This window comes from Podarcis filfolensis (genome assembly GCF_964270895.1).
Source record: "Podarcis filfolensis genome assembly, chromosome: 1".
NCBI classification, from domain to species: Eukaryota; Metazoa; Chordata; class Lepidosauria; order Squamata; family Lacertidae; genus Podarcis; species Podarcis filfolensis.
In genome coordinates this window covers 58,050,818-58,064,971 of record NC_139604.1, presented here as the reverse complement: position 1 = coordinate 58,064,971, position 14,154 = coordinate 58,050,818, and the positions used below count along the sequence as shown (strand labels likewise).

The 14,154-nt window shown below is 44.2% G+C and overlaps 1 protein-coding gene and 1 long non-coding RNA gene across 2 annotated transcripts; both read left to right on the top strand.

The window, feature by feature from the left end:
- Positions 1-592: 592 nt before the first annotated feature.
- LOC310767678 (dispanin subfamily A member 2b-like) lies at positions 593-2,564 on the top strand. The gene is made up of 2 exons (XM_083624901.1): positions 593-949; positions 1,913-2,564. The coding sequence occupies exons 1-2, from the start codon at positions 746-748 to the stop codon at positions 2,054-2,056; spliced, it is 348 nt and encodes a 115-aa protein (XP_083481027.1). The 5' UTR covers positions 593-745; the 3' UTR covers positions 2,057-2,564.
- An 8,743-nt stretch (positions 2,565-11,307) lies between these two features.
- LOC310744142 lies at positions 11,308-14,154 on the top strand. Its single transcript, XR_014539390.1, has 2 exons — positions 11,308-11,828; positions 13,471-14,154. It is a non-coding gene; the product is annotated as an uncharacterized lncRNA (long non-coding RNA).

Below are 14,154 nucleotides of genomic sequence, written 5' to 3'. Positions count from 1 at the left end.
CTGAGAGTGGAAAGTTTGGAAATCAGTGTTGTTGACAAAGCAGCATCTGGGAGATCCTTGGCCACGGCTGATCCCAGAACGGAAAGGGGCGTGGAGAGCAACAGATAGCCAGAGGCTGCAGGAAAATAATAGAAGTCATTGCAGCAGCTGCTCGCCTCCCAATTCTGGGAAGCGCAAAGCGAGTCCATCGCGTGGTGAGCAGGCTCCCCCCAAAAAACTTTCCTGCCCACCCCAGGGACTCCCGAGGCATGAGGTTCTGCACCCCCTAACAAAAGCTTGCCCCCACAACAAAAATCCTGGCTACGCCCATGTCCCGAGTTGTTTGGCCACAGCTTATTACGGACCCAGGTAGCGTAGATTACACTTGCTTAAAGCCTAGAGAGATTTCCTTTCCACTCTGAAGACAAGCCAGCAGGAACACCAAGCCGATAGTAAGGGATCAGAAAAGGAGGGGTGCACATCGCCACCTGCTTGTTGAATACAATAAGGGGGGTTCCGTTTCCTCCGTTCCTACTTGCTACAACTGGAAGCAGGTGGCTTCCAAGTGGGCTCAGCGTGCAATTACGTTCCCCTCCCTCCACCGCTGCGCTCCTTCGGTTTCGTCTTCTCCAAATGAGGCTCAGGGAAGCGCCTGTCCAAGCCCCAAGGCGGGACCCGCTCTCTCTCTCCCCTTCCCTCCCTCCTCTCTCCCCTCTGCTGAATCCCTTCGCCACTCGGCCGTGGGCAGCGCAGGGAACTGTACGCCATGCAGAGCGCTCCACACCACCCCGTCGTCGCCATCCACATGCAGCCCCACAGCGGCTATGAGCCGAGCGCGCCGCCGTATCCCTCCCGCGCCGGAGGGGTCGCCGCCCCGCCGCCCCAGGACCATGTGCTGTGGTCCCTGTTCAACTTCTCGTTCCTGAACGCTTGCTGCCTCGGCTTCGCGGCGCTCGTCTACTCCATCAAGGTGAGGGAGCGCACGAGGGCTGTGCGGGTCTCCTCTCTGTCGCCACTGCAGTCTTCACTTATCTCTCCCCGTGACTGGGTAGTATTTCTTTCTTGCTTTTATGTTTTGTTTACTGGAGCATTCACCTATCTTTGTGAGGCAGTTCTTTCTCTTTATTTCCTCTGTCTCCCATCCTAGGCTCACTACCACTTTGCGTTCCTTTCTCGGCAGGCTTTATACCTCTATTCGTTCATTAGACAGGTTGAATGATGATGATGATGATGATATTTATACCCCACCCATCTGACTGGTTTACCCTGCCACTCTGGGCGGCTTACAGGATATATAAAACATAATAAATTATCAAAGTTCAACAGATGCAGGTTCCCAACGGTTTGTTTTAAGGAACACTTTACCTGTTGAATTTCTGTCCGCCATACAGCTCTAATATACATGAGCCCTGAAAAGTGTCAACTCTTAACAAGCACTTAAAGGATTGTTCTCCACCTCCCTCTTTCCTTTCAAGTTTCCCCAGAAACCCCTGAAAGTACATTATGAAAACTTGTACACCATGCTTATAAGAGGACACATCTGTAAAACGTGCTCTTATTAAGTGATCCACAAGTTAGTAGAAAAACCTTCGGTTTTCTGGAGTATTTGTGAGTCGAGGACCCTGGCTGGTAGCTCTGGGTGAGAGTGGGGGGCAGGGACTGGGGCCAAGAAGATGGGGCAACTTAGACTGAAAGTTGCTCCTATCTCTAGTCCACAGACATGTGCATCTTGCCACCGTGCTGCAAGTCGTTTCTGCTGCATGTGGATTATGATTCTAACCAATGCAGTTAGTGTTGAGGAGTGTGTGTTTTGATAAGATTAGACCATCATGGAAAGTTTATTTGAGCTTTAGGCGTTCAGCATGTACAAATATATGTCCATTGTTAATTTTCATAATTAATATGTTAAAAATTCTCTTCTCTCCCCTTTCAGTCTAGGGATTACAAAGTGCTTGGATATTCTGAAATTGCGGCTACCTATGGCAGGACCTCCAAGCGTCTGAACATTGCTGCTCTGATACTGAGCATCATATTCTTCATCGTTTTCATCATCATCATCGTTCGCTACAGCCCATAGCAGCAATGGTGTAGATGAAGAGGAATGGCCACTGAATGTTGGCTCAGTGGCAAAGTGTGTGCAGAATATTTTCCCCAGCGTTATAGCACTTCTTTTAAGCTTTTGTTGCCTTTTCTTCTCTGAGGGTACCCACCCTACTCTTTCACTTGCAAGGAAGGAGGCATTCTACATGACACCTGGTACATGCTGCATTTCTGGAGATATAAAGGTCTCAGCACTGTTTGCCACGAAGGTGGAAGAGAGACTCTGATGTCATCTTCAACTTTGCCATCCAGTTTGAGACTTTTATTGAGAAAATAAAGTGTTTGTATGAGTGTTTTTTCTTTGTCCAAGATTCGAATTTGTGGCCTTGCCTCTTCCTGTTACTCATGAGATCTAAGCAGTATTTTTTATGATCTGTTTTCTACTTCAACAGATTTATCACTCAAGATAGATTTATCACTGGGAGTTTTTCTTTATTGAAACATGAATTATGGGATGAATTTTGAGAAATAAAACTAAGTCCTTATTCTGTGTGAACATTTTCTTGATAAAATCATTGAACATTTTTCAGGATCTAAAACATTGAGACTCCCCTTTGTATAGTTCTCCAGCATTAATGCTTTACAGGCCTACATCCATATATTATCATGACTTTTAAATGAATGAATGAATAAATAAATAAATAAATAGGGGGGAAATTAACTGGGGGACCATTAATTTAATGGAACCAAATGAAAGAGCATGATTTTGTATGTATGTATGTATGTATGTATGTATGTATGTATGTATGGTAACTAAAAGGGTGTCAGATGTAAGAAATCATTCTTCTGTGTACTTTCAGCCTAGAATTAAACCACTAAAGAAAGCACACTTCTTCTTCTTTGGTGATCACTTATAGCCAAGAAAGATTGTCTTCCATGAAAAAGGTCTCAATAGTGAGTCTGTAAGTGACTGGGAGGCCAATTCTGGATCCACACGTCCTTCCACAGTGGGGACATAGGTTTCCTGGAGGGAGTTGATCACAGTGAGGGTTTGCCAAACATGCCTTCTTCTTAGCTCGTTTCTCCTTCTTGCCCTGGGTTTGTGCTGCTTCAAAGTCCATAACACCTTTGGTAAAGGCTGCTCTCCAGCTGGAGTGCTCACCACAGGCCAGTGTTTCCCAGTTATCAGTGCTTATGTTACATTTTTTTAGATTTGCCTTTAGAGCGTCTTTAAACCTCTTGTTGTCCACCAGTATTTCGCTTTCCATTCTTGAGTTGGGAATAGAGCAGTTGCTTTGGAAGATGATAACAAGGCATCCAAACAACATGACCAGTCCAATAAAGTTGATGTTGAAGAATCATTGATTCAACACTGGTGATCTTTACTTCTTCCAGTACACTGATATTCATTTGCCTGTCTTCTTAAGTGAGGTATAAAAATTTTCTGAGACACCATTGATGGAATCTTTCAAGGACTTGGAGATGGCATTAATAAGTGGTCCATGTTTCACAAGTGTACAGTAAAGTTGGTCCCGGTCCTCAAACACTCCGTGCTTCAATTGAGACAAAGTTGTGCTTGCAGAGCTCAGGTGATGCTGGATTCCGGCATCAATGTCAGTCCTTGTGGAAAGATAACTGCCCAGGTAAGAAAAGTGATCAACACTTTCCAACGTTACACCATTAAGTTTTCCAGTTCAACAGGTTTCTCACTCAAGATCTGTACTGCAGCTTTTCTGTATTGAAACATGAAGTCTGGGGTGAATTCTGAGCAAATAAAAACATGCCTACCTTATTCTGCGTCAATTGCTTTCTTGCTGGTTTAAAACTTAAAACATTGAGGCTCCCCTTTTGTAGGATTCTTCAATATTGTGGTTTCATGGGCCAGACTGGATGCAACTTGTAGATTTGTGTTATAGTCTGATGACTTTTTACCTGAATAAAAAAAAATTAAGCTGGGAGGTCAATCATTTAGGAGATCCAAATATCCCTAAATCTATTAAACATTTTAATATATGGGACTACTTACGGTAATTCTCTTGGAAACACACGCACGGCATATTTTAATTAAAATGGCCCTAGGCGTAAGAATTAGCATTGCCGACTGTGTATCTTCAGCCTAGAATTAAACCACAGGGGAAAGCACACACTCTCATGACAACAGTATACAGTTTGGATGGTGGGTTGATGCTGCCTTCTGTCTAAAAAGATTAGCACTATGAGAAAAATTGCATGTTGGGAGAAGCTTGCTCATTTCTTCTCATGATCTCCTTTTAGGATCATGCCTTGCTGGTTGAGAATCAATTGCGTTAGAATCATGGAACTGTAGTTGGAAGGGACCACGAGGGTGATCTAGTCCAACCCCCTGAATTGCAGGAATATTTTGCCCAGTGTGGGGCTCAAACCCACAACATTGAGATTAAGAGTCTCCCGCTCTACCAAGTGAGCTATGTGGATTGATTGTTGTTATGCCATCAACGTAAATGATGCTTTACAGAGAAGACAGGGTCTTGCTGCAAAGGGCTAACAGTCCTAAATGTTGCCATTTATTCATCTCACTTCCCTGTGCTCTTTAAAGAAATGTGTCTCCCAAATTTTGATGAGGGCAGTGTCATGTTTATTTGTGCTCAACATAATTTGATAAATGCCAACATGCAGTTCCATTCCCCCAGTTCACGGTGCTGTTTCAGGGAACTGCAGCTATCATTCCACTTCGTTAGAAGCCACTTTTTAAAACGTCCCTCTTGCTTCAAGGAAACTTGCGACCTTCCAGATGTCGGTATTCTCACTCCAAACACCCTGCAGTCAATATGACCAATTGTCAGGGATGGTGAGCATTGTTGTAGAAAACAATGTCTGTTTGGCAGACAGAACAGGAGGTGAATGAGACTTGAGACAAGTCCTGCTTTTTCAAAGCTGGCTGATGCTCACTATGAAGAGGAAGCCTCAGCAAACGATCTGGGAGCAGCCTTTGAGAAATGATTCTCGCCCCTGCGCAGGTGAATAAATTTAGCCTTCCTGGGAAGTTTTTAATCTACACAATAACTCTATAACAGTGTATCGGATAAGGCCCTCTGGAGGTTTGGAAAACCGGCTTTAGCAAGATATCGTTCTGTGCCCTGCCTTATGTGGTAGGCCTCTGAAAGACTGCTTAGAAGGAATCAGTGAATCAGCCCACAGAAAGTTTCCCTTCTGGGGCTCTTGGATATCCTTCGTTCAGTATAGGGCGGTGGGAGATGGCCTCTAAAGACTAAGCTAGGGCCCGAAATACAAGGTTATCATAGCTGTACATGTGCTATAGCCAAACTCCACTATTATCCTTTTCCAGCTGCACATAAATTGCCTAAATAAGGCAATTTTAATTTTAATGTAGTTTTTAGCCGTTTTATTACTGCTGTCCCTTTGGCAGCATTGTTTTATTATTATATTCTGAGTAGGTTGCAGCATCTGTGAAACAGCGCTGGTCGCATGATTGAGGTGAAAACTACAGGCTTAGGACAATCGCCAAGATCTAAAAGCAGAGAACTCAAAATAGAGAAATATACTGAGGCTGTTGATGAGCACATCAGGAAGCTGCTGCAGAGAGCAGGTGGGAATATAGATTGATACCCCCACTTGCCCCCCAATTTAAGGCAGTCGCACCTGGGGTAAACTGCCCTCTATCTATATCAAGACAACTTTTACCATGGTTTTTACTAGAAGAACATATAAGGAGTTGGGTATACTGCCTGACTCGGCAATCAGCCCCCCAGGCCCTGGTAAAAGAAAGCAAAATCACAAATTACTTTCCTAAGATGGAGGAGGGTAAGAGTCCACAAAAAGAGTTAATTCTTGATGAAGTAATACCCCCCTCTCTTACTGTTCTTGATTGGACGTCTTATTTTAAAGAGATATATCAAGATACTGGAAATATTAACTCCCCATGCAGCCTAGCGCAAGAACTAGCTTTAGCCGAGGAACTTCAGGAGGGAAATACCTCTATTACTAAGGAACACGGAAGAAATTACATCAACCCATCAAAACCAGATACCTATTTCAAAATACTCTCAAACAGAATTGAGTGACGGCCGCCCTTTGGATTATTCCCTAGCAATAAGAACTGATCTAGCCAACATAAAAAATTATCTAACAATAACAAATGGGCTACTGCTGACGTTAGTAGAAAATTTCATACCTCAATTAAAAGAGATAAAATTAAATGATATGCCCCAAGAACATAAAACAGTTGAGCTAGTGGGGACGAACAAACCAGTAATAAATAAGAATCTGCAAAGACATAACTCAAGGGTAAAAGTGAAGAAAAGTAAAAATATCAAAACAACAAGGAAAGCCAAGTATACCTGCAGTAATCGAAGCATACATTGGCAGAAATTGTTTAAACTTCTTCCCTCGGCCCCAAATAAATCGACCACACGGGGCAGCAAAAAGAAGGGTAAAAAGAGAGAAACAAAGATAGTTACACAGCAACCGGCTAAGGAGGACTCGCCAAGGCTGACTCCAGTAGCAAGTGAGAAGGCAGAAGTAACAATTCAGTCCCTGGATAACCAACTATTTAACAAACCTGATGCTGCGGAAGTAGAGGCCTCTACCTATGAAGGCAATAAAACACCTAGCAAATCGAACAGCGGGGAAGAGGAAGCGTTCAGTAGAGATGATACCCCCCTTCAGACCTGGCAAGCCTCCAGTCAGGAAAGAGATTGGAATTTGATCCTAAATCCCCAAAAATTGGTACTCACGAACTTCCCGAAGCCTAAGGGCTTCCTTACAGGGAAACAGCGAATAATGAACTTTGTATCTAGCCTAAATGACATACTGCCAGGAATGGTTAATTGTAATGATATCATCTCGGTGGAATATCTACATTATGATGGTCACTCAGTGAGAGCACTGACCACTTTTAGGGATCAGAACCTGGCCAAGTTTATTTTTAGGTCAAGACCTGCCTTTTTAAAAGCACGGATAACAATACTTAGGCTCTTTGAAAATAAGGCTCCTTTGAGCCCCTTTTTGAAAACTAAGCAGGCAAATCTTAGAAAGGGGAAACAACTCTCAAAATTCTGGCCTGACAAACAGAATCCGCAATGCCTTGCGAGCAAAGGTGAGGATTTCTTTACTATGGAAGAAAATATCCTAATTGACCAATTCTGGATGTTCCCACCATTAATACAAACTGACATCTTGGGAAGACTAGACAAGCTAAGAGATAAGCTGGCCGAGAGAGCTTCAGGCAACGAGGTTAGTAAGGGGGACCAAAAAAAGACCACAACACGTAACCTACAGATCAAAGCAGAGATAAACTTTCCACCAAGAGAGAATGTGCCACCCTTCAAGGAGAGCACTCCATCATCCCCTCGAAGGAGAAATATCCCTAAGGTGACCCCACTAGACGTATGGGACAAAATGAGATATCTAGATGAAACAGAATTGGGCCAAAATCAAGCCGCAACAGAATATCCACAGAAGGAATTTATGCATAATAAAGATCCGGTGTTCACAGACGTGAGCACTTTGCATCCACCTATTGAAATCATAGAGCGGCTGGATAGCCCGCCATACAAAGACGATAGGTGACTGATACATAAAGCGACAAACCCTAAAAGTACGTTAGCTAATAATTGACAAAGACTCGACTGTGATAAAGCCAATCTTAAATTTTTATCATGGAACATTGCTGGTTGGCTCAACAAGGCGACTGACCAATCATTTGTCAATTTTATTCAAGATCATGATATAGTCTTTCTGCAAGAGACATGGCTAACAGGGGATTTAGTTGTAAATGGTTTTGCCTCATTTTCGCTCGCAGGTTCACCAAGCAACAAAGGGGGACGAGTTAAGGGTGGGCTAGGCATTCTAATATCCACAAGGCTGAGAGCATCTTTCGTTGAGCTGGAGCCTCTGAGCAGTGTGGCCATGGCATTATTAATGAAATGCAGATATTGCACACTTCTATTGATTAATATATATGCCCCTCCCCAAAGAGGCAAGCAGCTTATCAAAAATATCTGGCATAGGCTAGAATCATATGTCGATGAGCTAATGAATCAAACTCCTGCAGCGGCAGTGCTGCTGGCTGGGGATTTAAATGCCAGAATTGGCCAATCAGACGAAGCGTTATATGCTCATTTCCATGACGTACCTCCCATTTCTGAAGAAGCCCTTTCTATTCCCCCAAGGCTCTCAAAAGACAAGGGCTGCAACTACGCAGGCCTATGCCTTCTACGTTTTTCCAACAATCTGGATCTGACTGTATTAAATGGTCGTGTCGACAGAGAACCCAGTGGGGAATTTACATTTATATCCAACATGGGAGCCTCCACTATCGATTACGTCCTGGTGTCATCTAACCTTTTGAGCAGAGCATGGGAATGTAAAGTGGTGGAGAGGGTTGACAGCGACCATCTACCGCTTTGTTTAATACTGGATGTAAGAAAAGATTTATTTTGCTCTGATAAACTTGTAGCCCCATGTTTCGAAAACATGGAGATAAGATACTCACGTATTAAATGGTCCAGCAAATTGAGTGATGAAATATCGGAAAGACTTCATTCAGATACTTTTCTTGCAAAAAGGAGAACCTCGTTAATTCCCCAACTCCTGAGGCTAGATTAGACATGTTCCGGGAACTGATTTCGTCTCTACAACCTTATCTGACCAACAAAAAAACGCCACGGCAATCTCTACACTCTAATAAATCCAAACCTTGGTTTGACCAAGAACGCATGGCTATGAAACGCCTCATGGTGGATAAGTATAGGAACTATAGATCAGCGAACTTACCTTCACTTCCATTAGACTGGTTTGAGTTAAAACGCAGTTATAAAGCTTTGATTAATAAGAAAAAGCTCCAGGCACAAAGGGAGGACTGGCAGTGCCTAGTGGTGGCCTCCCAAAGGAAAGATTCTGCCACGTTTTGGAAAACAATTGCAAAAAGCTGGAGAGACTCCCCGATTGAAATCGAATACTCTATACCTGTTGGAGCATGGGAGGCCTATTTCCTCTCATTATATTCATCAAATCAACTGGTCCCAGTTCTGCTTCCTGCTTCAAGTGAATTTGGCAAGGAATGGCCCCCTGTAACCACAGAAGAAATTACTGGCCTTATTCAATCTCTTAAATCAGGGAAAGCCCCGGGTGCTGACAATATCCCACCAGAAATTCTTAAGGCAAATGTTGAATGGTGGGCCCCTGTGCTAGCCGCCTTGTTCACTAGTATAAATCAAGCGGCTATTATCCCCGAGGATTGGGGTTTAGCCATCATCATTCCAATATTCAAGAAAGGAAACAGAACTGAGCCAGCTAACTACAGACCAATCAGTCTATTAAGTATTATTAGCAAACTGTACGCTGCTCATTTATGTGATAAATTAGTGGAGTGGATGGAAAGAGAGCATATTCTATCAGAAGCTCAAGCTGGGTTTAGAGCAAAGCGTTCAACTATAGACCAGGCCCTTATCCTTCAACACCTGGCAGACAAATACTCTAGAAAAGGGGGGTCTTTATATGCAGCTTTTGTGGATTTTAAATCGGCTTTTGATCTAATACCAAGGGACAGACTCTGGGAAAAGCTTGGCGCTACAAACATAGATAAACGCTTATTACGCCTTATCCGTGGTCTATACGAAAACACCAGGGTGAGGGTAAGATGCGATCGGTCAGGCCATCTAACTAAAGAAATTCAAACGCACTATGGGGTTAAACAAGGATGTGTCCTCGCGCCAACGTTATTTAATTTTTATATCAACTCTCTAGCAGTAAATATGGCGAAAGAAAATGCCCACCCTCCCAATCTGGCAGGTATGCCCCTCCCGGTGCTTCTGTATGCGGACGACGCAGTCCTACTCTCCTTTTCCTGCGTTGGCTTGAGGAAGCTTTTGAGATCACTTGCTGACTATTGTCAAGCGGAACAACTATCAATAAATTACAGCAAATCTAAAATTATGGTGTTTTCAAAAAAAAGAAGGAAACACAAATGGAGAATTAACGGTCAACCTATTGACCAGGTAGCAACTTTCAAATACCTGGGAATAACTTTTCAGGAAAGGGTCTCGTGGCACCAACAGATGAAAAACGCCATTGCCAACGCAGGAAGGGCCAATAAAGCCCTTACAAGATTTTTTCACGGGAAAGGGGGTAAATACGTTCCGGCGGCCTCCCAGGTTTTTGCTGCAAAAATACTCCCACAACTCACTTATGGATCCCAGGTTTGCAGTTTTACAAATTTTGTGCCTATGGAGGCATTTCAAACAAAATTCTATCGGTGTTTATCGGGGATCCCCCCTGTGTATCTAATATAGCTGTCCGCTTAGAAGTTGGACAACCACCCGTTAACGCGCGGTTGTGGATTCTAAAGATACACTACTGGTTAAAACTTATTTTTTCCCCGGCCGGTTTGGCTCCTTTAACACTCCTAGACACCTTTCATTCTACCTGGAAAGCTTCCCTGTTTGAAAAGATAAGAAGCTTGGGATTCTCCCCGCAGATCTTGATAGCGGCAGGATATGAGAGAGCCAGAAGTCAAGTGCTTCAACGCATTAGGGACATAGAGCTGCAATGTCATATGGGCAAAATGGATAAACATGCCACAATTAGAGACTTTGGGAGAGGGTTCTCACCCGCAAATTATCTGGCTGATTTACAAATACCTAAGTACAGACACTCCTTTACCCTGGCCAGATTTAACGTTCTGCCCTCTGCCCTGCTGCTAGGCAGATATGAGGGCAAACCATATGAGTCACGTGTTTGCCCATGTGGCTCATCGGAAGTGGAAACAAGTCTGCATGTATTGCTGCACTGTAGTTACTACGAGGATCTACGCCTGACCTTTATTGCCCCAGTTCTACAAAAGCTTAAAAATGAACCAGAACTCCAATGTATGAGAGCCTTGGTAGAAGATAAGGTTCCTGAAATTACGATCAATGTTGCCATTGCTTTCCAATGCCAATATGCAGGCGAAGGCAAATACTTAATTTTATTTATGCTGTCTAATTTTAAATTGCTGTTATGGCCTAATCTGTATTGAAATTGTCCTTTGTTTTTTCCGGTGTTATGCTTTGCTGACTAGCTGTACGAGTTAATCTGGTCTGTGACCGTTTAATAAAATTTGATTTGATTCCTCGGAAAGAACCCCTGTCTGTCGTTATTGACTGGGAGAAATCCTGCAACAACCTTATTACTGTAGTTGCTTGTTACCTAAAAGCTCCCCGGACCCTGGGTGCTTCCCTAAGTAGGGTCTCCACACCACGCGCCACCCCACCCCGACCCCCACAGGTGTGCTGATCCTGAGCTCGCTGGCTCCAAGGAACTGTCAACATTTATTATTTTAGCGGGGTTGCTACCACCGACGCTTCGTGTTCCGGAGCAAACTGTCCGAGCACCACAGCTTCCTGCCTGCCTCTCCCATCTAAGTTTCGTTTCCTACCAAATCGGTCCCCGCTCTAACTCGCCCCCGGCCGCTTTCCTCCCTCGTGGTTTTCTCAGAATCGAAAGCGGCGGCTTCTCTCACGCGCCGCCCAATCAGGACCCGCCCTTGGCCCGCGCCCGCCGCGCCCCATTTCGCCTCAGCGGCCGGCCGCCGCCTCCCGCTCTCGCCACCTCGCGTCGCCATGCAGCCCGTGTCGTCGCCGGTTGCCCTCAGAGTGGCTCCGTACGACCCGTACAGGCCCCGTACGCCGCCCCCCGCGAGCCCCTACCCCTACCCAGTGGCCTGCGTCGTCGTCCAGCCCCCGCAAGACTTCGTTGTCTGGTCGATGTTTAGTTTAACCTTCATGAACCATTTCTGCCTCGGCTTCGCCGCTCTCATTTTCTCCATCAAGGTGAAGCCGCCCTTCTCCCCCACCCACGAAAAAAAGGGCGGGAAAGCGCCATTATCTCACTAACCCAGTTATTTGCCCCCCGCTTCCGGTTTTCTGCCGTTCCTCAGTATTGGCTCCTTTTCCTCCCCATGGGACTGGATAGCATTTCTGCCTCCGCTTCTTGCTTTACTCTCATTTTCTGGGGCAGACGTCATTCTACTTCCACCCCATTCACTCAGGTCTTGGAGTGGGCCACTGACCCCTTCCCTTTCCTAGCAGCATTTGGCTTTAACAGCTCTCCCCTCATTGCCTCTGTGATGTGGGGGGGGATCTCTACCTGTTAAATTTCTGCCCGTCACACAGCTGTCACAGAGGCCCCTACCCCAACAGTGTTAACCCTAAACTAAAGCGTTCTCTCCCTACCCCACTTTCCAAGGGAGTTTTCATTCCCCTCACCCATGTCATCTAGCTAAGGATGGGTTGATTGATGGTAGGAACCAGGCACTGCTAGGCTGCAGGGTGGAGTCAGAGGCCTTTTAACACACCTTAGCTGCAAACAGAGGTGAAAAGATGGGTGCTCTATGTACTTTTCATTGCATGTGTATAAGATGGTATTTTATATATGTATTGTTGTCACAAAAAGGCTTGCTCTGGAAGGCTTAAAACAAAGTGCCACCAGCTTTTGTTTAATAGTCTATGAACCAAGGGCCTACAATGGCGTACAGTATAAATTCAAGCAATGTCATTAAAACAAAAATACAAAAACCAAATGGAATTAGGGAATTTCGTATTCTCTGTACTGTACCTTTCCTGTGATGCTCCCACAAATATTTCAGTAAATTATAGATCTTCTCCAGTGAGAAGGGGCCAAAATGGGCAAAAAGTTATTTTTTGGTAAAAGCTCCCTATTACCAACAGGCAATGAGGTAGATATGTTTATACTATCAAAAAAAAAAAAAAAAGGCTGCCTCATTTATTCACCCCAAATTATAATGTACTGTGGAGAATAGAAGACATAAATGCCATTTGACCAATAGCACTTTCTAATATGTGCTGTGGTCTAAACCACTGAGCCTAGGGCTTGCTGATCAGAAGGTCGGCGGTTCGAATCCCCGTGACGGGTTGAGCTCCCGTAGCTTGGTCCCAGCTCCTGCCAACCTAGCAGTTCGAAAGCACGTCAAAGTGCAAGTAGATAAATAGGTACTGCACCAGCAGGAAGGTAAACAGCGTTTCCGTGTGCTGCTCTGGTTTTGCCAGAAGCGGCTTAGTCATGTTGGCCACATGACCCAGAAAAACTGTCTGTGGACAAACGCTGGCTCCCTTGGCCAGTAAAGTGAGATGAGCACCGCAACCCCAGAGTCGTTCGCGACTGGACTTAACTCTCAGGGGTCCTTTACCTTTACCTTTCATATGCAGGCAGTGTATCAGAATATAATTGCCAAGTAAATCATTAGTATTTGAAAAGAGTACTATCTCATTGCTAACAAGGATGCTGCAGTGGTAACACTGAGCAGGAAGTTCTTGGTTTGAAATGATCGCACGGCAACCACAAAAAGCCCATTTGACTTACAGGTGTTTAAAGCATGTGCAACGATATTTCTACTGCTAATTTTCTTTATTTTTTATTAAAAATACATATTTTTTCTCTCTACCTCTGCTTCAGTCAAGGGATTGTAAAGTCATGGGAGATAATGAAGGTGCAGCTATGCATGGCAGGAAAGCAAAGTACCTGAATATCCTTGCTTTGATAGTGGGAATCACATTCTTCGTTAGTATGGTCGCCGTGATTGCGTTTGATCCACCACCTTTCCATAGAGCAGTGAAAGCAATACTGCAGAGATACCAATGATTCGAGCTGGCTAAGTTGGAACTTGTGTGTTAAGGATATTCTGCTCCGTACTGTATTTATATCCTTAGTGTGCATTGGCTGCACTTTCTTCTGCTTTGATTATACCCACTTTGCTCTTAACACTTGCAAGGAATGAGACAGTCTAAAGAGGACAGGACATCCGGCACATCTGAAGATATAAAGGTTTATGCTCTTCTTTGCAGCTCTACAATCCCACCTTGTTTACAAGGACTATGAAAGGTTAGGGTGATCATCCTCAACTTCTTTATCCAGTTTGTGTTTCTCAATACCTGCATCAATGTTTGAGTGATGTTTTATCTGTCCTAAAGTCTGGATTTGTGGCATTCCTAGTTCATGATGTTGATGGGAACCATCACTCTTTCTGTTTCATTTTTCAGGATTTTCACAAGTTTCTCAATTAAAGTGTATTGGAGCTTTCATGTATTGAAATATGAAGTCTCTGGTGAATTCTCTGCAAATAAAGGCATATCCTTCTGA